General features: G+C 36.7%; 1 protein-coding gene across 6 annotated transcripts in view; it reads right to left on the bottom strand.

Moving 5' to 3' along the window:
• Positions 1-211: 211 nt before the first annotated feature.
• The window catches only part of LTBP1 (latent transforming growth factor beta binding protein 1), a 596,328-nt gene continuing 573,285 nt past the window's right edge, over positions 212-23,254 (bottom strand). For all 6 annotated transcript variants that reach the window (XM_053711864.1, XM_053711861.1, XM_053711862.1 and 3 more), the window contains 5 exons: positions 21,958-22,098; positions 10,356-10,526; positions 2,268-2,387; positions 1,912-2,061; positions 212-1,216 (listed from right to left, as the gene is read on the bottom strand). In XM_053711864.1, coding sequence (XP_053567839.1) covers positions 1,044-1,216; positions 1,912-2,061; positions 2,268-2,387; positions 10,356-10,526; positions 21,958-22,098 — 755 coding nt within the window. In that variant the 3' untranslated portion in view covers positions 212-1,043. The remainder of the gene's footprint in view (positions 1,217-1,911; positions 2,062-2,267; positions 2,388-10,355; positions 10,527-21,957; positions 22,099-23,254) is intronic.

Raw genomic sequence — 23,254 nt, 5'->3', positions numbered from 1 at the left:
AATGCATTCGAGCAATGTTATTGCACAATAGCGCTAATATTTTTGTGCTCCATTTGTGATCTAGGTCATACTGTTGTAATACCATATAATTAATATAGTGCTAATTTCAGTAAAATAATTAAGAGACTTAAAAACTAGAATAACCAATGAGTATTTAATAGATCTTCCTTATCAGTTTAATACATGTGTTAATAAAAAAAAGAAAGAAATATAAATAAAAAGAATTTTTATTATTGAGGTTTAATATACAGCTTTAATAAACTCAAACAAGATTGTTTTTCATGTTCAATTTACACATTAAAAATGAGTTTAGGGGCACTTATGTATCTAATTAAATGTACATATTCGAATGCAATTGTTCTCTAGCAGCTTTGAAACTTGGCAAGAAAAATTCTATAGAATTTAAGTGCAGTAAAAGACAAAGGCTGAGTACAAAAAACGGATAGATATTTCAAGCCAAGATGTACAAAAGAAATAAAAAAAAGAATGCTCCACGGGGCAGACGAGTTTATAAAATGTCACTGACCAATGTTTCCAAAGAAAAGCATTATCATGTGAAAGAGTTCTCAGAAAATGACCCTATAAAAATATTTGCACCAAAAAAAAATTTTTTTCTCTCATCTCGATCGTTCTGAAATGCTACAGTATCCAGATGTGCTGCATCGTCAAGAAGTGTTACAAAATCTACCACCGCTATTTAAATGCAAGTTAATAAGCAATATTACAAAATAATAATAACCGGTTTAAAATATCAATACTTTGTCTATTTTCCAAAAACATGTATGCATGTTCAGACAATATAATTGGGTGGTATCCTCTGTAGACAAAATGTGTCCATTTGGTCTGATAGTTTATTGAATCTGTTGTAGGTTAAGTCTTCCATCACATTCCACTTTCAAAGACATAAGCTTTGAATGTAATTTTCCACACATCAAAGTATTATTGATTCTCTTCCATCTTCACCTCAAGTAACATACACATCAACTTTTCCTTTATACAGTGCAGTGTTTGTGGGCTGAGAAAAAAATGGATCTGTTCCTGAATTATTCCAGTTCACTGTCGTCTTTCTCCAAGTTCAGTGCTGTGCAGTAGTTAGGCTTATCTGATGGTACATAGCCTGGCAGACATACGCATTTGTACGACCCTTCTGTGTTAATGCACTTAGCATTCTTGCAGAGGGACATCCTACTGTTCAGCTCATTGCATTCATTGACATCTGTAAATAAAATGAAAGGTACTTAGTGTCTATTAAAAGAGTAGTGAAATATGTTTGCAACTTTTCCAAACAGTATTAAATAGTGTGCATTCCCTAATAGTACGTTTATGGGAATCCACACAAATTTCAACTCTTAGTATGTGTTTAAACAGAACATACTCCCTGCCTTAGAAGAATATGGTTTCTAAAAAACATTCGGGCACCATACAAGAAGATTAGGACAACTTCCACTACAATAGGTAGTCAATAACTTAGGGTTGGTGAGTCCAAGTTGTTGAACTGAGAGAAAGCAGAGAGTGTTGACTCCCTTCTCTCTCAGGCCATATCTTCTCTTTACAATCTTTCTCTCTCAAATCTTGTCTAAGCACTATTCAGGTCCCTATATCCCTAGACGAATAACATATCCTTGCCCTTTCATGGATATATAATATCTCTTTAGATAATATTTGTAGACATTCACTCACTAACTTTCACTTGCCACTGTTAAATTTCCACTCGCCAATGGCTAGTGAAAATGTTGAGCCCTGTATAATATGATTTGAAGAAGTATAGAAAATATTACATGCTGGCATTGACTGTAAATGGCTGACTTTATTTGATAAACCTTGATTTCCCCCCCAAAAAAGTTCCAAACCTTTGCCATGAGAAATGTGCAATGAAACTATGATTGTTCAATCCCAAATGGTAATGCTTACCAACACAAGTCATTTTTGCCATGTCCAAGTGGTAGCCATCAAAGCAATCACATGTATAACCTTCTTGTACTCTAACACATCTTCCATTTTCACATCCGTTAAGTATTCCACACTCCTCTGCTTGTAGCTCTTCATAACTGTTTCTATAGTCTACGAAGGCAACAACAGAGAAACTTGGTTGACAAATAAATACAATTATGAGCATCTTCTATCATATTCCTATATAGCTCTCGTTTTCATTCCATGACAACAAACATTAGAACTATTAACAAGAGTAATATTAATTTAGCAGTAGAAAATGAAAACAATTGGCACATTCTTACATTTTGCTTAGAACTGAACAGACAAAAACTTACTATCATCAAGAGTATAGGGATCCTGTGGAATATAGTGGTGCGGCAAGTCTATTAATGCATCTTCTCCATAAGGCCGCCTGAATCCTTGGGTATGGATGTTGCACAAGTGAGCATAATCCTCTGGAAACAATACCAAAGCATAATAAGTTATTCATTGCTACCTACTTATGAACAATGGTTACAATATATTTTGTTCCTTTTTAAAGCACATTGTGATATTGTTGATGCATGATTTACTATTAAAGTGTAAGTGTAAAACCTACATAAACGCATGGAGCCAGCCACCTCCAGTGTAAAACTAATTTTTTTTACAATGACAATGTGGGCAGTACAGCCTCCGTCTCTTCCTTCACAGGCACAACATCATTCTACAAGTGAAAGCTATGGGGTATGTGGCACAGCTGTACATCCCACATTGCCATCGTAGAAAAATAAAATTTTACACAGGGCAGACAGCTGCAAAAATTTAAGTAGATTTTAAACTTTAAAAATATACTTTTTAGGTATTTTTTTTAAATGAAACTCTTTACATTTATATAAATGCACTCTTTAATACCCACATAATTTACTATGACTTAAGTGTTTAATTTGATTCAGCTTGATATCGATATTCAACTCTTCTGTAAATACTGAGGAGCCTTTTCCTGCCATAAGCCAATATAAATAAAACGGAGGCCATGCTACTTAGCGTAATTAATTTTGAGACCATAGACCTCTTACTTTGGCCCTATTAAGATAAGGTAGAAACACCAGATATAAATGATTTTCTTTTAACCAGAGGATTTTCTCATATCTGATTTCTTTATGATATTTAAAGGAACTCACCACTTCCCCTAGCCATATTATCTAGCGGAAGGGTGTAAGTTTGTAAAACGTCATGAGTAAATCCTGTTTCAAAAGCCATGTGAGTTTGGGTTGTTTTTGTATTTATCTAGTAGGGAGGGATAATAAGTTTAAATTTCATGGAGTGTCCTACAGTATTGCTAGATAGATATACAGACAGATAGACAGATAGACATTAAAGGGACAGTCTAGGCCAAAAAAACTTTCATGATTCAGATAGAGCATGTGATTTTAAACAATTTTCCAATTTACTTTTATCACCAATTTTGCTTTGTTGTCTTGGTATTCTTAGTTGAAAGCTTAACCTAGGAGGTTCATATGCTAATTTCTTAGACCTTGAAGGCCACCTCTTTTCAGAATGCATTTTAACAGTTTTTCACCACTAGAGGGTGTTAGTTCATGTATTTCATATAGATAACACTGTGCTCGTGAAGTTATCTGGGAGCAGGCACTGATTGGCTAGACTGCAAGTCTGTCAAAAGAACTGAAATAAGGGGGCAGTCTTCAGAGGCTTAGATACAAGATAATCACAGAGGTTAAAAGTATATTAATATAACTGTGATGGTTATGCAAAACTGGGGAATGGGTAATAGAGGGATTATCTATCTTTTAAAACAATAACAATTCTGGTGTAGACTGTCCATTTAACAAATTCTTCAACTCTACTTATTGACATGTCCGCTCACTCCTTTGATACCTGTCAAAAACCTCCATATTTCTATTACAGCTGAAACCAATATTGTTATAGTGTTGACTATTTATAAGATGAATAAAGTGGTTAGATGAAATGGGTAGCAAGATGCCATTTAAAAAGAGATAAGTAAGAGCTAGCATCTACACGACTGCATGTGTAGAGCTAGGCGATTTTGTCTATGCATCTGAGGGTCTTCACAGAGAAAAGAGAAGAATATATATTAAAAAAGATGACAGAAAAATAAAGATACTAGAGAGGGTTAATGAGTAGACATATGCATGTGGAAGAATGCGGCCGCACGTGGCATCCCGCTCTTTTTAGAGCCAGATTTATTCTTGTGAAATTTCAACTCATTATTTGGATTTGCACAGGTCTTCGTGTTTTGAACTTTCAAAAAAATAAATCCGGCTCCGAAAAAGAGCCGAATGTCAACAGCGACCGCCTTCTTCCGCATGCAGATCCTTCATTAGGATGTCACCTTCACCTGTCTATTAATGAAAATAAACAAAGGGGGTAACCAAGAAGTAAATGGTTGGGCTCTCACAGATATAGGGATGTGAAGAGGTGACAAAGGGAATAGAGGGCAGCGGCAGTAGCATAGGTGTTACTAGGGAATGTAGTACACAAGATTTTAAAAGTAATCAACAACCAAACATTTGTGAGACACTAACTTTGTTCTTAAGAAAAGAGCAATGTCCCTTTTGAAGGATGTAAACACATAATAGAAGATTTGAATTTATTTAAAATAAAATTTTCTAATGAAACAGACAGGGGCGTATTTTGGCCTAGGCAAACAAGGCACCGGCCTAGGGCAGCAGATTGGGAGGGGGCAGCACTTTTTTTCTGGCTATATTAGTAAGAAGCTTACAGTTATTTTAGAAGCATTATACAGGTATGTAAGGGAGATTTTGCCCAAAGAGCTTACATTCTAGTGGGCATAAGAGACTGCCCATGGAGCTTACAGTTTAGAGGTAGCTCTGAACCTTTCTTTTATTCAGCTAGCTATTGCATTTAGCCCTGCTGGCTTTCAGAACTTAGTATTGTGTTTGGGGAAGTATGGTTTCAAGAAATCTGTGTTTGTTTTTTGTATATTGCATTGATAGGTGTGTGTGTGTGTGTGTGTGTATGTGTGTGTGTGTGTATAACTCTGTGTGTATCTGTGACTGTGTGCGTGTGTGTGTGAACATTTATTTTGAAAATGCCATAAAAAAATCACTTTACTCCCTGACCAAAAAATATCACAGCTAAAAAGGCCTAAAGAGGGGGAGGGGCATAGGGAGCAGCAGCATTTTGAGTGCCTAGGGCAGCACAAAACCTTAATACGCCAATGGAAACAGAGCAATTTATTTTTACAATAGCATTTTCTTTGGCGAAGAAGTCAGAATATGTTTGAATGATGCAACAAAATGACAATCAATAGTCTAGAAACTGGAGAAGCGTCTGTACTTTTGGCTGAGACTACTAGCATGTCTTGTGATTGCATCAAAGAAAATCATTGTTTAGTTGATGTGTGCGTCTCTTGAAACAATTATAAATATCTTACAATAATAAAATTGGTCTGTGCTTATGAAACAGTGATGAAAATGCAAAAAAAAAGCACTTTGGATGAGTTGAGAAGAAAAAATAAATAAATAGATTTATAAATATAAATAGATTAAAAATCAACGATGTAAAGCTATTTGGCTTTAAGTAATAAAACAAAAGCAAAATTACTGTTTTCTGTCCTATACATACATTACTTTTATGTAACTGAATACCTGTGTTGCAGCATTCTGGCAAAAAAAGAGTTAACAACTATATGTAAAACGCAGTTAAAAAAATAAAGTGAGCTATAATGCTAATCTTTCATAAGCAAACACAATCTACATTTTCAAGAGAGGTACATTTAAGATGTCTTCAGCAATTTATATACTGTTTTCCAGATGGCTATAACTTTGGTCAGACAGTCACACTTCCTCCTTCATGTCTGGGAGTTATATTAGCAGTCTCTTGTGAAAATGTATGCGGATGAGAGTAAAAAACCTCAACTATTTTTTTTAATCTGTCTATATATATATGTCTATCTATCTATCTATCTATCTATCTATCTATCTATCTTTATCTATCTACCTATCAATCTATATATTTACCTATCAATCTATCTATCTATTTGCCTACCTATGTATCTACCTACCTATCTATCTATTTACCTACCTACCTATATATTTACCTACCTACCTATCTATCTATCTATCTATCTATCTACTTGGATTTAAGCAAACATTTATAGCTTTTTTCTGCACATCCTAGAAAAGACAAATTATCTGTCAGTGAAAAGACATTAAGCCCTTGTCTGAAATAGATACTATAAATCTTCTGATGGAAACCATGAGTATTACCAATGGTTATCCAGGTTTAGAAAAATGCCAGATGTCTACATATTATTGAATGGCTTTGAGGAGGATCTTATTAAACATCAGCCAGTGAAACTACTTAAATGCAATAGGTATGAGACACCTGTGCTTCTGAAATCTTCTATAGGACATTCAACTCAAAACTGAATTTTTAATAAAGGGCTAATTTACAAGTGATGCACAATTGATAGTGCAAGAAATAATACACAATCTGGCATTACAAGTGGATAGTTAAATATTTTTGCCAAATCATCATAACATGGCCAAAACTTTTTATGCGCACCCTATACTTTTAATGGATAGCGCAGGAAGCACCACAGTGCTAGTTTTACAAGTAGTGAGTTAATTGATGCGCTAGAAGATAATCCAAAATAATTATATGAAATGTTGTGCTTTTTAAGACCTGAAGTAAAAAGTAAAATCATTCTTCTTAATAGTATAGCACAGAAGACGATCTCCACTACTAGCAGACCATCGGCTTAGCACAACATTGGTTTAGCACTCGAAGTCTATTTTGTAAAGGATTTAGCACACCCACACTATCTGACATACATATGTTAGTGTGCCCTATACTATATTGCTCGGCTGTAAAAAAATAACTTTGGACTTGCAATATGAGCACAAAAATAGAAGCGCAATTGATAGCGCTTGAGTTAATATTTTTGCTTTCTAGGTCAAAATGTTAGGACATAAAACAAGTTGGGATAGAGACAAAATATAATAATATGTAATTTAATTACTTTACCTGCAAATGTATACTGTAGTGCCTCGCCATTAACCCTTTCTTTCTAGTTTCTGAATTGTAAAGCTCTAACTCCCCCCACATTTCTTTCTATGGCTGTATCTATATCTATTGTTCTTTTGGTAGAATGCAAAAATGCATAGGGATTATCTGCTGGAGCACGCCTAGAAGTTGTGAACTCAACTGAAATACAATGCCTGTGTCTAAACACTGATAAGGGGGGTGGAGTTGGCTTCTCCAGGCATCTTAGCTGTGTAATTCATTTTGCTTATTTTTTTTTAAATTATTTAAAAATACTTGCCAGTAATTTGTAAACAATTTTTTTAATGCAAACTATTTTTAATTAATTAGCCCTTTTAGGATATGCACAGATCTCAACCTGTTTTATGTCCCTTTAAGTAAAATAAAAGAAATTTGTGATACATATTAATTTATTTACTTTGTCTTTGTTTCTAAATTCCCTTTGAAAACTGATTGTTCCACCCCCCCCTTCTCAGTTTGGCTCAAACTGTCTCTACAGTCAGTGTTTGTGAAACTAGAGGCATGGGATGTGTATATTGCTTTCACAATTGTTTCATATTTATTTGCAGTGATGATAATCTATAGACACAGTAATACGTGTGTGTGTGTGTATGTGTATAATCTATTCTTTAGTTAAATGAGTACAATACATTTCTGTTTTTATGTAATGTTTGGGGTACAAATATATGTACACCTAGGCATAATTTTAAGGGACTGTCTAATTTTTATTGTTTAAAAACAGAATTTATGTTTACCTGATAAATTACTTTCTCCAACGGTGTGTCCGGTCCACGGCGTCATCCTTACTTGTGGGATATTCTCTTCCCCAACAGGAAATGGCAAAGAGCCCAGCAAAGCTGGTCACATGATCCCTCCTAGGCTCCGCCTACCCCAGTCATTCGACCGACGTTAAGGAGGAATATTTGCATAGGAGAAACCATATGGTACCGTGGTGACTGTAGTTAAAGAAAATAAATTATCAGACCTGATTAAAAAAACCAGGGCGGGCCGTGGACCGGACACACCGTTGGAGAAAGTAATTTATCAGGTAAACATAAATTCTGTTTTCTCCAACATAGGTGTGTCCGGTCCACGGCGTCATCCTTACTTGTGGGAACCAATACCAAAGCTTTAGGACACGGATGAAGGGAGGGAGCAAATCAGGTCACCTAAATGGAAGGCACCACGGCTTGCAAAACCTTTCTCCCAAAAATAGCCTCAGAAGAAGCAAAAGTATCAAACTTGTAAAATTTGGTAAAAGTGTGCAGTGAAGACCAAGTCGCTGCCCTACATATCTGATCAACAGAAGCCCTCGTTCTTGAAGGCCCATGTGGAAGCCACAGCCCTAGTGGAATGAGCTGTGATTCTTTCGGGAGGCTGCCGTCCGGCAGTCTCGTAAGCCAATCTGATGATGCTTTTAATCCAAAAAGAGAGAGAGGTAGAAGTTGCTTTTTGACCTCTCCTTTTACCAGAATAAACAACAAACAAGGAAGATGTTTGTCTAAAATCCTTTGTAGCATCTAAATAGAATTTTAGAGCGCGAACAACATCCAAATTGTGCAACAAACGTTCCTTCTTTGAAACTGGTTTTCGGACACAGAGAAGGTACGATAATCTCCTGGTTAATGTTTTTGTTAGAAACAAACTTTTGGAAGGAAAACCAGGTTTAGTACGTAAAACCACCTTATCTGCATGGAACACCAGATAAGGTGGAGAACACTGCAGAGCAGATAATTCTGAAACTCTTCTGGCAGAAGAAATTGCAACTAAAAACAAAACTTTCCAAGATAATAACTTAATATCAACGGAATGCAAGGGTTCAATTGCGAAAAAACATGAAGGAATTGTTCAAAATTCACCAAATTTTCACCACAGTGTCTTAAAGCCTTAAAAGTATTGCACACCAAATTTGGAAGCTTTAACCCTTAAAATAACGGAACCGGAGCCGTTTTGAACTTTAACCCCTTTACAGTCCCTGGTATCTGCTTTGCTGAGACCCAACCAAGCCCAAAGGGGAATACGATACCAAATGACGCCTTCAGAAAGTCTTTTCTAAGTATCAGAGCTCCTCTCACATGCGACTGCATGCCATGCCTCTCAAAAAACAAGTGCGCCACACCGGCGCGAAAATGAGGCTCTGCTTATGCTTTGGGAAAGCCCCTAAGAATAAGGTGTCTAAAACAGTGCCTGCCGATATTATTATATCAAAATACCCAGATAAAATGATTCCTCAAGGCTAAATATGTGTTAATAATGAATCGATTTAGCCCAGAAAAAAGTCTACAGTTTTAATAAGCCCTTGTGAAGCCCTTATTTACGATCGTAATAAACATGGCTTACCGGATCCCCATAGGGAAAATGACAGCTTCCAGCATTACATCGTCTTGTTAGAATGTGTCATACCTCAAGCAGCAAGAGACTGCACACTGTTCCCCCAACTGAAGTTAATTGCTCTCAACAGTCCTGTGTGGAACAGCCATGGATTTTAGTGACGGTTGCTAAAATCATTTTCCTCATACAAACAGAAATCTTCATCTCTTTTCTGTTTCTGAGTAAATAGTACATACCAGCACTATTTCAAAATAACAAACTCTTGATTGAATAATAAAAACATACAGTTAAACACTAAAAAACTCTAAGCCATCTCCGTGGAGATGTTGCCTGTACAACGGCAAAGAGAATGACTGGGGTAGGCGGAGCCTAGGAGGGATCATGTGACCCAGCTTTGCTGGGCTCTTTGCCATTTCCTGTTGGGGAAGAGAATATCCCACAAGTAAGGATGACGCCGTGGACCGGACACACCTATGTTGGAGAAAAGATAGATAATCCCTTTATTATCCATTCCCCAGTTTTGCATAACCAACACTGTTATATTAATATACTTTTTACCTCTGTGATTACCTTGTATCTAAGCCTCTGCAGACTGCCCCCCCTTATCTCAGTTCTTTTTGACAGACTTGCATTTTAGCCAAATCAGTGCTGACTCCTAGGTAACTCCACGTGCATGAGCATAATGGTATCTATATGGCACACATGAACTAACGCCCTATAGCTGTTAAAAACCATCAAGATGTATTAAGATAAGGGGCGGCCTTAGAAATTACTATAGAAAGCCTACCTAGGTTTAGTTTTCAACAAAGAATACCAAAAGAACAAAGGAAATTTGATGATAAAAGTTAATTGGAAAGTTGTTTAAAATGACATGCCCTATCTGAATCAGGAAAGTTTAATTCTGACTAGACTGTCCCTTTAATAAAAGGTAACATAGGCCCCAATGCTCATACCATCATTCAAAACCACTATAGACAGGTGAGTTTTTTCATAATGTTTTTGTGTTGCAACCCAATAGGTGCAAATGAATTGGCTATAGAATGATACAAAGTTAGTGTTCTTACCAGAGTCCCTCATTGGGCAGAGAGCACACTGCATCCCCCATCCTTCCCCGTATAAGCAGCAGCATTCTGTATAAGTAGTTTGCTTCCCAATCAAAGGTTGGCTGCACACGTCATCTTCGCTAATGGCTTGCCAGCAGAGATCTTGGAAAACATCCATTTCTTCTACAGGATCTGCAATGTAGAATGATGAAGAAGTGATCATCCTAAGTTTGTACTGTCCTCTTTGAGCTCTATTCACAATGACTTGACTATGCATCCACTGAAACTCGAGTTAGCCAAAGTCAGGTAAAAAATCTCCAGGACAGTTGTAAAGTCACAAAAAGTTGGCAATTTGGAAGCAACTTGTATATTTCGATTTAACTGAAGACATAAAAAAAAAAACTTGCTCTATGTACTATAGTAAGTTAGCAAACCAAGCTTGCAGCCAATGCGGCCTATCTATCAAGCTACGCTGCTCCATAACCCTGTCCACCTGGTCTGAGCAGGCGGATAGGAATCGCCAGAATTCAACCCGATTGAGTACGATTGGGTTGATTGACAGAGTCTGCAGGGGGCGGCGTTGCACCAGCAGCTCACAAGAGCTGCTGGTGCAATGCTGAATACGGAGAGCGTATTGCTCTCCGCATTCAGCGATGTCTGTCGGACCTGATCTGCACTGTCGGATCAGGTTCAACAGACATTTAATAAATAGGCCTCATTGTTTGGAGTTAGAGGGTGATATAAAACCAATGTAGAAAACAAATTAAGTCCTGTGAATAATAAGTTAAACTACACTTTGACAATAAAAGCTTAATTTAAATTATCCTCAAACTGAGATATTTTGCCAGTGTTATAAGTCACCATCAAACTCAAATGATCTGATTTACCTCCAATACCAGCTTCTCTTTGCACACTTGGGCCTAGATTTGGAGTTTGGCGGTAGCCGTGAAAACCAGCGTTAGAGGCTCCTAACGCTGGTTTTAGGCTACCTCCGGTATTTGGAGTCACTCAAAAAAGGGTCTAACGCTCACTTTTCAGCCGCGACTTTTCCATACCGCAGATCCCCTTACGTAAATTGCGTATCCTATCTTTTCAATGGGATTTTTATAACTCCGGTATTTAGAGTCGTGTCTGAAGTGAGCGTTAGAATTCTAACGACAAAACTCCAGCCGCAGAAAAAAGTCAGTAGTTAAGAGCTTTCTGGGCTAACGCTGGTTCATAAAGCTCTTAACTACTGTACTCTAAAGTACACTAACACCCATAAACTACCTATGTACCCCTAAACCGAGGTCCCCCCACATCGCCGCAACTCGATAATTTTTTTTAACCCCTAATCTGCCGACCGCCACCTACGTTATCCTTATGTACCCCTAATCTGCTGCCCCTAACACCGCCGACCCCTATATTATATTTATTAACCCCTAATCTGCCCCCCACACTACGTCGCCGCCACCTACCTACAATAATTAACCCCTAATCTGCCGACCGCAAAGAGCCGCAGCTACATTATAGCTATGTACCCCTAATCTGCTGCCCCTAACACCGCCGACCCCCTATATTATATTTATTAACCCCTAACCTGCCCTCCCTAACATCGCCGACACCTAACTTCAATTATTAACCCCTAATCTGCCGACCGAATCTCGCCGCTATTCTAATAAATGTATTAACCCCTAAAGCTAAGTCTAACCCTAACACTAACACCCCCCTAAGTTAAATATAATTTACATCTAACGAAATTAATTAACTCTTATTAAATAAATTATTCCTATTTAAAGCTAAATACTTACCTGTAAATAAATCCTAATATAGCTACAACATAAATTATAATTATATTATAGCTATTTTAGGATTAATATTTATTTTACAGGTAACTTTGTATTTATTTTAACCAGGTACAATAGCTATTTAATAGCTAAAATAGTTAAAAATAATTACAAATTTACCTGTAAAATAAATCCTAACCTAAGTTACAATTAAACCTAACACTACACTATCAATAAATTAATTAAATAAAATACCTACAATTATCTACAATTAAACCTAACACTACACTATCAATAAATAAATTAAATACAATACCTACAAATAACTACAATGAAATAAACAAACTAAAGTACAAAAAATAAAAAAGAACTAAGTTACAAAAAATAAAAAAATATTTACAAACATAGAAAAATATTACAACAATTTTAAACTAATTACACCTACTCTAAGCCCCCTAATAAAATAACAAAGCCCCACAATATAAAAAAATGCCCTACCCTATTCTAAATTACTAAAGTTCAAAGCTCTTTTACCTTACCAGCCCTGAACAGGGCCCTTTGCGGGGCATGCCCCAAGAAGTTCAGCTCTTTTGCCTGTAAAAAAAAACATACAATACCCCCCCCAACATTACAACCCACCACCCACATACCCCTAATCTAACCCAAACCCCCCTTAAATAAACCTAACACTAAGCCCCTGAAGATCTCCCTATCTTGTCTTCACCTCACCGGGTTCAGCGATCGGTCCAGAAGAGGGTCCAAAGTCTTGATCCAAGCGGAGCAAGAAGAGGTCCTCCATCCGGTAGAAGTCTTCATCCAAGCGGGGCAGAAGAGGTCTTCCATCCGATTGAAGTCTTCATCCAAGCGGGATCTTCTATAGTCATCCATCCGGAGCGGAGCGGCAGCATCCTGAAGACCTCCGACGCGGAACATCCATCCTGGCCGACGATCTGAACGACGGTTCCTTTAAATGACGTCATCCAAGATGGCGTCCCTCGAATTCCGATTGGCTGATAGGATTCTATCAGCAATCGGAATTAAGGTAGGAATATTCTGATTGGCTGATGGAATCAGCCAATCAGAATCAAGTTCAATCCGATTGGCTGATCCAATCAGCCAATCGGATTGAACTTGATTCTGATTGGCTGATTCCATCAGCCAATCAGAATATTCCTACCTTAATTCCGATTGGCTGATAGAATCCTATCAGCCAATCGGAATTCGAGGGACGCCATCTTGGATGACGTCATTTAAAGGAACCGTCATTCGTCGTTCAGTCGTCGGCCAGGATGGATGTTCCGCGTCGGAGGTCTTCAGGATGCTGCCGCTCCGCTCCGGATGGATGACTATAGAAGATCCCGCTTGGATGAAGACTTCAATCGGATGGAAGACCTCTTCGGCCCCGCTTGGATGAAGACTTCTACCGGATGGAGGACCTCTTCTTGCTCCGCTTGGATCAAGACTTCGGACCCTCTTCTGGACCGATCGCTGAACCCGGTGAGGTGAAGACAAGGTAGGGAGATCTTCAGGGGCTTAGTGTTAGGTTTATTTAAGGGGGGTTTGGGTTAGATTAGGGGTATGTGGGTGGTGGGTTGTAATGTTGGGGGGGGGGGTATTGTATGGTTTTTTTTTACAGGCAAAAGAGCTGAACTTCTTGAGGCATGCCCCGCAAAGGGCCCTGTTCAGGGCTGGTAAGGTAAAAGAGCTTTGAACTTTAGTAATTTAGAATAGGGTAGGGCATTTTTTATTTTGGGGGGCTTTGTTATTTTATTAGGGGGCTTAGAGTAGGTGTAATTAGTTTAAAATTGTTGTAATATTTTTCTTATGTTTGTAAATATTTTTTTATTTTTTGTAACTTAGTTCTTTTTTATTTTTTGTACTTTAGTTAGTTTATTTCATTGTAGTTATTTGTAGGTATTGTATTTAATTAATTTATTGATAGTGTAGTGTTAGGTTTAATTGTAGGTAATTGTAGGTATTTTATTTAATTAATTTATTGATAGTGTAGTGTTAGGTTTAATTGTAACTTAGGTTAGGATTTATTTTACAGGTAAATTTGTAATTATTTTAACTATTTTAGCTATTAAATAGTTCTTAACTATTTAATAGCTATTGTACCTGGTTAAAATAAATACAAAGTTACCTGTAAAATAAATATTAATCCTAAAATAGCTATAATATAATTATAATTTATATTGTAGCTATATTAGGATTTATTTTACAGGTAAGTATTTAGCTTTAAATAGGTATAATTTATTTAATAAGAGTTAATTAATTTCGTTAGATTAAAATTATATTTAACTTAGGTGGGGGTGTTAGTGTTAGGGTTAGACTTAGCTTTAGGGGTTAATACATTTATTAGAATAGCGGTGAGCTCAAGTCGGCAGATTAGGGGTTAATAATTGAAGATAGGTGTCAGCGATGTTAGGGAGGGCAGATTAGGGGTTAATACTATTTATTATAGGGTTAGTGAGGCGGATTAGGGGTTAATAACTTTATAATAATAGCGGTGCGGTCCGCTCGGCAGATTAGGGGTTAATAAGTGTAGGCAGGTGGAGGCAACGTTGTGGGGGGGCAGATTAGGGGTTAATAAATATAATATAGGGGTCGGCGATGTTAGGGCAGCAGATTAGGGGTACATAGGGATAATGTAAGTAGCGGCGGTTTACGGAGCGGCTGATTAGGGGTTAATAATAATATGCAGGGGTCAGCGATAGCGGGGGCGGCAGATTAGGGGTTAATAAGTGTAAGGTTAGGGGTGTTTAGACTCGGGGTACATGTTAAAGTGTTAGGTGCAGACGTAGGAAGTGTTTCCCCATAGCAAACAATGGGGCTGCGTTAGGAGCTGAACGCGGCTTTTTTGCAGGTGTTAGGTTTGCCCCTTTGTTTTCTATGGGGGAATCGTGCACAAGCACGTTTTTGAGGCTGGCCGACTGCGTAAGCAACTCTGGTATCGAGAGTTGAAGCTGCGTTAAATATGCTCTACGCTCCTTTTTTGGAGCCTAATGCAGCCTTTATGTGGACTCTCAATACCAGAGTTATTTTTATGGTGCGGCCAGAAAAAAGCCGGCGTTAGCTTTTCGGGTCCTTACCGACAAAACTCTAAATCTAGCCGTTAGTTACTGTAGGTCAGTATAACATTCAAAGGTATTTAATAAATGAAAGTCCGATAAGCTTGATTAAAACTTTATTTTTATGACATTGTATTTAAATTGCTCACCATCTAATTTATAGATAAAAATATGTAGAAACTTTATCAAACAATCATTATACAGTAGGTCTGGTAACATAGACTTAACTTCTATGATTTATCCATATATATTTGCTTTAGAAAATACAGCACCATATGGGCATGGTTAAATGGTATTCCATGTGCCAAAATTCCTTAAATATTCTAGATGTAAAATGTATTAAATTGCAAGCCAAAATACACACATTTTTTAACAAAGGAGAGATGGTGGAAGGTATTACCCTGTCCTCAGATCATTTATTGTTACTACTGTGTATATAATTAAAAAGTAATTGAAAATAAGGACAACGGTGGGTTTTGTTAGCTTGAGGTTTTTGAAACACTAAAAGGCTAATTAGTATAAAAAAGAGAAATCTAAGAGGATATGTGGTTTGGCCAAGTATAGGACACTCACTTTTATAGTGTGAAAAGTCAGACTGTTTATCCAAGACAAACAGAGCTTGGATTTCTGTGGTGCAATCAACGTAAAGCAGAACTGTAATTTTAAGTTTTACTGAGGTGCAAGAGATTTATTAATTTGATGTTAAATATTGGCCTTTGATCACTTGTGTGGTGGAAAAGAATGCAACAAATTTTACAGCTATGGGCAGTAAAGAATTCTATTTTTATTTTATTTATTTTTATCTTGTTTAACTAAGTTATGAATGACTTATTTGTATTGTTCAAATATTTTACATGTATTTAGGGCTAAATTACAAGTGGAGCGATATTTTAACGTGCGCCCATAAAGGGGCAAATTTGACCATTTACCGGCGCACGTTAAATAACCAGCCATTACAAGTGGCTGGTTAATGCTCCTGCAAGCTCACAGGATAACACTGCGCTTAGCTAAATTAACCAGAGGTCAGACCTCTGGTTAATTAAAAAAATGTGCCCCAATTGCCCCCCAAAATAAAGTGTACAGTTCATTTTATTTAAAAAAAAAATATGACCATCTTAATTTTTTAGAAAAAAAAAATGCACAAAGCATTTATAAGTGGTTAAAGTGAGGAGATGTGGGGTGTTAGAAAAAAAACGGCACTGAAAAGTGCCTTTACATTGAAGCCTAAGGGGACTGTGTTATTACTTTAAATATACTGTATATGCTTATATACATATATATATATATATCTATGTGTTAATATGTGTATATATGTACTAGACATGTGCGTTTCGATTCGTTCCGAATCCAAATTCGGACGAATTTGTTAAATTCGGAGATTCGGATCGATTTGAATTTCCGAATTACGGTAGTACCGAATCTACCGAATAAATCCAAATTAGTTCGGATTTATTCAGTAAATTCGGATGGCCATGGATTATACTAGTATTGTACAGTATATTAGGTTATATCACTCTGCTATGGGTTACACCTAATATACAGTACATAATACTAGTCTAATACACAGCACATCCCACCTAACACATACCGAAATTCCAAATTTCCGAACCGAATCCAAACAAATTTATTAGAATCTGAATGAATCCGAAACAAATTCATTCGAATTTTTCCGAATTCGAATCAATCCGAACCGAAATTCGAAAAAATCTGAATTGATCCGAACCAAAACAAATTTTTCGACCATGAACAAGTCTAATATGTACTGTATATTACACATATAAACACATACATATATATGTATATATTCATATACATAAATATTTTTAATTTGCTGCCCAAAGCTGCGCAACTTACCCCCTGCACTGCGCTAGGTTCTTTGCTGTGTCTCACGGCATGAGAACAAGGCTCCCATTGGAGCCTATGGAAGTGCGTTCTCGTGAGAGCAAGGCTGCCAGGCAATGTGAGCGTTTACATTGCGCTTAACATGAACACATAGGCAGAGATCATGTAGCTTTAACAAATCCTGACTCAGGCATAGGACACAATTTATGGGTGAGAAAAAGAGGCCGATTATCTAAACCTCGCCAGATAAGACATCGTTTTTCACTCTGATGCCCGGGTGGAATTATATTAAAAAAGGGGCATCTCTGTGAGTGGCAAGATGTCTCCTATTAAAAGTAGTGGAGCTCGCTGGAAGGGGAAACTTTGTTGTGTAGGGCAAAGTTAGCAGTGAGCGCACTTTAAAAATTAACTTCGCCACCTTTTCGTTTGTGAGAACTGTAGGGCTGAAATGTTTATAGAACTACACTGGGATTTAAGAAAAAATGTTATGCACGCCCATAAAACACCCATGTTCAGCTTATTTTAGGAAAAAACAACAATTACGCTTTGTATTTTGTACTTATATATACAAATTTCTAAATCATGCATATTTAATATGATTTATTCCTGTGTAATTTACATACAAATGTTACATTTTTGATAAAATACGGTTTTTGGTGAATAATTTTGATGCACCTAAATAACGCAATATTTTCCTTTGTATTTTTTGTATTAATGGTTCAAGTATATTTTTTAAAATACAATTTCAATTGTTCAGTTTTGTAAATAATCTCGCCAGTCCGAAAACCATTAGATAATCAGCCGCAAAGACAGAGAGAAAGAGAGACATTAGGGAAGACAGAGCGTGAAGGAATTGAGAGGGGGAGAAGAAAGAAAGAAAGACATAAAAAAAGAAAGAAAGTGGAAGAAAGGAAAAGCAAAAGAGAGAAAGAGAGAGAGAGATGAAGAGAGAAAGGAAATATTGAGAACTGATTATCTAACTATGCAGAGATCTGGATATGAAGGAGAAGTACGAATGTTTATAAATCGCACAATTTATGTGTTGCAATGTTATGGAGAGTTTTTACAGCGCAATATGTGTTTCACAAATTGGTTTTATTGAATCTAGTCTATTGAAAGGAAGAGAGAAATTAAGAAATAAGGCCCAATTCTATAAAGTTTGCAAGTCTAAGCGTGGTTTTCTATGCCAACACTCACAGGGGCAGCCATCATGGAATTCTATAAAAAAAGGGACTGTCCCTGCGAGGAGTGGTGAGATGTCTCCAATACAAATAATGAAAGCTCTCTGATAGGTAGACGTTCACAATGGAGGGTGAGGTACAGAGGGGGAAACCAGCGTGTTTTTAAACTTGAATATTACGCCTAATACAAAATAAATTAAGCTGTTTTCAGTGCACTGTACTTTAAAAAAGCTGTCATTTTTGTATGCATTGGTTTCTCTTCCAGAGTAATTCGTGTTTTGAGTATTTTGGTCAAAACTCCTCACCTTTCAATTTGCAAGAAAACAGTGAGATATGTAGTGTGAAAATGTTTATAGAATTACGTTGGGATTTCAGACAAAATGTTATATACGCCCATAGAATGCCCATGTTTAGCCCATTTTGCAAAAAAACAACAATAACGTTTCATATTCTGTACTTATAACAAAAAATTTCTTTCGGCTAGATTACGAGTTTTTGTCGGTAAGGCTGTGCGGTGCTAATGCTCCTTTTTTTTCTCACCGCTCACTTAAGACAACGCTGGTATTACGAGTTTTCTGCAAGCCGGCGTAAGCCTCAGAAAAGTGAGCGTTGAGCAAAATTTAGCTTCACATCTCACCTCAATACCAGCGCTGTTTACGGTAGCGGTAAGCAGGTAAAACGTGCTCGTGCACGATTTCCCCATAGGAAACAATGGGGCTGAGCTGGCTGAAAAAAAAAATAACACCTGCAAAAAAACAGCGTTCAGCTCCTAACGCAGCCCCATTGTTTCCTATGGGAAAATAAATTTTACGTCTACACCTAACACCCTAACATGAACCCTGAGTCTAATCACCCCTAATCTTACACTTATTAACCCCTAATCCGCTGCCCCCGACATCGTCGCCACCTACATTATATGTATTAACCCCTAATCTGATGACCCCAACACCTCCGAACCCTACATTTTATTTATTAACTCCTAATCTGCCCCCCCCAATGTCGCCGCAACTATATTAAATGTATTAACCCCTAATCTGCCACTGCCAACGTCGCCGATACTATAATAAAGTTATTAACCCCTAAACCTAAGTCTAACCCTAACCCCCCTAACTTAAATATAATTTAAATACATCTAAATAAATTTACTATAATTAACTAAATTATTCCTATTTAAAACTAAATACTTACCTGTAAAATAAACCCTAAGCTAGCTACAATATAACTAATAGTTACATTGTAGCTATCTCAGAGTTTATTTTTATTTTACAGGCAACTTTGTATTTATTTTAACTAGGTACAATAGTTATTAAATAGTTATTAACTATTTAATAACTACCTAGTTAAAATAAGTACAAATTTACCTGGAAAATAAACCCTAACCTAAATTACAATTACACCTAACACTACACTATAATTGAATTAATTATCTAAACTAACTACAATTAAATACAATTAAATTAAATAAACTAAAGTACAAAAAAAAAACAACTAAATTACAGAAAATAAAAAAGAAATTACAAATGTTTAAACTAATTACACCTAATCTAATCCTCCTAATAAAATAAAAATGCCCCCCAAAATAAAAAAAATTTTCTACCCTATACTAAATTACAAATAGCCCTTAAAAGGGCTTTTTGCTGGGCATTGCCCCAAAGTAATCAGCTCTTTTACCTGTAAAAAAAATACAATACCCCCCAACATTAAAACCCACCACTCACACACCCAACCCTACTCTAAAACCCACCCAATACAAGCTTAATAAAACCTAACACTACCCCCTTTAAGATCACCCTACCTTGAGCCGTCTTCACCCAACCGAGCGCAAGTGGACCTCCAGAGCGGCAGAATTCTTCATCCGATCTGGCCAGAAGAGGACAACCAGACCGGCAGAAGTCTTCATCCAGACGGCATCTTCTATCTTCTTCCATCCGGAGCGGAGCGGGTCCATTTTGAAGACATCTGACGCGGAGCATCCTCTTCCATCCGACGGCGACTGAAGAATGAACGTTCTTTTAAGTGACGTCATCCAAGATGACGTCCCTTCAATTCCGATTGGCTGATAGAATCCTAATTCCGATTGGCTGATAGGATTCTATCAGCCAATCGGAATTGAAGGGACGCCATCTTGGATGACGTCACTTAAAAGAACGTTCATTCTTCAGTCGCCGTCGGATGGAAGAGGATGCTCCGCATCAGATGTCTTCAAAATGGAGCCGCTCCGCTCCGGATGGAAGAAGATAGAAGATGCCGTCTGGATGAAGACTTCTGCCGGTCTGGATGTCCTCTTCTGGCCGGATCAGATGAAGACTTCTGCCGCCCTGGAGGTCCACTTGTGCCCGGCTGGGTGAAGACGGCTCAAGGTTGGGTGATCTTCAAGGATGTAGTGTTAGGTTTTATTAAGGGGGGATTGGGTGGGTTTTAGAGTAGGTTTGGGTGTGTGGGTGGTGGGTTTTAATGTTTGGGGGGTATTGTATTTTTTTTTTTACAGGTAAAAGAGCTGATTACTTTGGGGTAATGCCCCGCAAAAGGCCCTTTTAAGGGCTATTTGTAATTTAGTATAGGGTAGGGATTTTTTTATTTTGGGGGGCTTTTTTATTTTATTAGGGGGATTAGATTAGGTGTAATTAGTTTAAAATATTTGTAATTTCTTTTTTATTTTCTGTAATTTAGTGTTGTTTTTTTCCGTAATTTAGTTTATTTAATTTAATTGTAATTAATTGTAGGTAGTTTAGGAAATTCATTTAATTATAGTGTAGTGTTAGGTGTAATTGTAACTTAGGTTAGGGTTTATTTTACAGGTAAATTTGTACTTATTTTAACTAGGTAGTTATTAAATAGTTAATAACTATTTAATAACTATTGTACCTAGTTAAAATAAATACAAAGTTGCCTGTAAAATAACAATAAAACCTGGGATAGATACAATGTAACTATTAATTATATTGTAGCTAGCTTAGGGTTTATTTTATAGGTAAGTATTTAGTTTTAAATAGGAATAATTTATTTAATAATAGGGTGTTAGGGTTAGACTTAGGTTTAGGGTTTAATAAATTTAATATAGTAGCGGCGACGTTGGGGTCGGCAGATTAGGGGTTAATAAAATGTAACTAGTGTTTGCGAGGCTGGAGTGCAGCGGTTTAGGGGTTAATATATTTATTAAAGTGGCGGCGATGTCCGGTCAGCAGATTAGGGGTTAAACATTTTAGTTAAGTGTTTCCGATGTGTGGGGGGGGGGCCTCGGTTTAGGGGTTAATAGGTAGTTTATGGGTGTTAGTGTACTTTTAGCACTTTAGTTAAGAGTTTTATGTTACGGCGTTAGCCCATAAAACTCTTAAATACTGACTTTTAAATGTGGTAGGAGTCTGGACAGGAGAGGGTCTACCGCTCACTTTTTCCAGCAATTGTAATACCGGCATTAGGCAAATCCCATTAAAAAGATAGGATACGCAATTGACGTAAGGGGATTTGCGGTATGCGAAAATCGCGGAAAAAAAGTGAGCTGCCTGACTCGTAATACCAGCATTTGTGTTTTTGCATTTAAATTACGGTTTAAGCTGTGCATATTTAATATAATTTATTCCTGTGTAATTTACATACACATTTTATGTTTTTGATAAAATACATTTGGTGAACAATGATTTTTGATGCACCCTAAAAATACAACTTTTCCTGCATAGGTTTGTGTGAATGATTAAATGATTTGTTTTGTATGATTTAAATACATATTTTATGTCTACAAACCTTAAAGTAATAAGTAACATACCGCTTGGTTCCATTGGTCCAACACAACGTTTTCCTGTAGCGTCTAGAACCATAGGTCGAGTGCAGAAACAGGTGTAAGATCCCTCTGTGTTAATACACTGGCCATCAATACAAGCGTTTGGATCCTGGCATTCATCATTATCTACAGATTGTTAGACAATACACAGAAATCAGTGACAGAAACATTGTGGATGTGTGAAATCTAATATTCCCTAATTGAAAGATAGCTTCCAAGTTTTTCATTTTCACCAAGTTAGGGCCAAAATCGCTTTGTACATCAGCAAAAACGAAACAGCTGCACTGAAAGACTTATAGTAAATAATCAGATGAAACTATGAAATTGGATATAGCTATGGATGTGTGGATAAGCCACAAGGATTTCTTTGTTGTGGCTTTTTCTACATTATTTCTTACTCCTGTAGTACTTTGTTAAGTCTACATGTTTTCTGCTTATACAGCAGTACAATGTGTTAGCGCTAAAGAGGGATTTACCGTGGTATAAACATGAAGGGAAAGAGATTTTATGGTGAAAGTGTGGTATTATGCTACAGTACTAAACTTGATAATCACCCTTTATGGAAAAACTTTTCATACAAGACCTGTACATGAACCCTGCTATTGGGAATGAGGAATTCCACACTATTAGCAAAAAGAGGGTATTGCATTTCTAAGCAAATCTCTGATTGATGGGTCCAAGTTGAGGTTAAATGGACAGTTCCTGACTATGATTCGTCCCTTAAAAATGAACAAGGTACAAGGAAGAAATTTGTATGCTAAGTGAAATTAGATAACTATCAAAGGAAAAGGTTTTACAGTTAATGACTTTTTTTACACTGTAACACAAATAACTTTTCACATTACTTGATAACCCAGTTCCATTTTGTTAACATGAAGTTGAATCTATATAGCTTATTTTATGCCTCATTAAATTGCCATTACTTTTGAAGCTTGGGATTTTTCCAAATGTTAAATGAAGTCCACTAACTAGATACATATTATGCAAACACTCAAATAATGACATCAATTAAAGAACTACATTAAAATGTTATTGATGTCTACATTTTCTAATGATCGTTTTTGTTTAATATGGCTAACAGTGACAGAAAATGAACTAGAAAGGACTGTCAAAGATAAATACACATAATCATGAAATCTACCTAATCCAATAATGTCCAGAGATTCCAAGATGGAAAAATTCCAATATGATATCAGACCATTAATAAGTAATATTTTGCAGTTTAATGCTTAGTCTTGAGCTAGGAAAATATGTTAACACTTGCTATTGTGATAAAACAACT

The sequence above is a fragment of the Bombina bombina genome, chromosome 4 (assembly GCF_027579735.1).
Source record: "Bombina bombina isolate aBomBom1 chromosome 4, aBomBom1.pri, whole genome shotgun sequence".
Classification (NCBI taxonomy): domain Eukaryota; kingdom Metazoa; phylum Chordata; class Amphibia; order Anura; family Bombinatoridae; genus Bombina; species Bombina bombina.
This window is presented reverse-complemented; position numbering and strand designations above follow the sequence as displayed.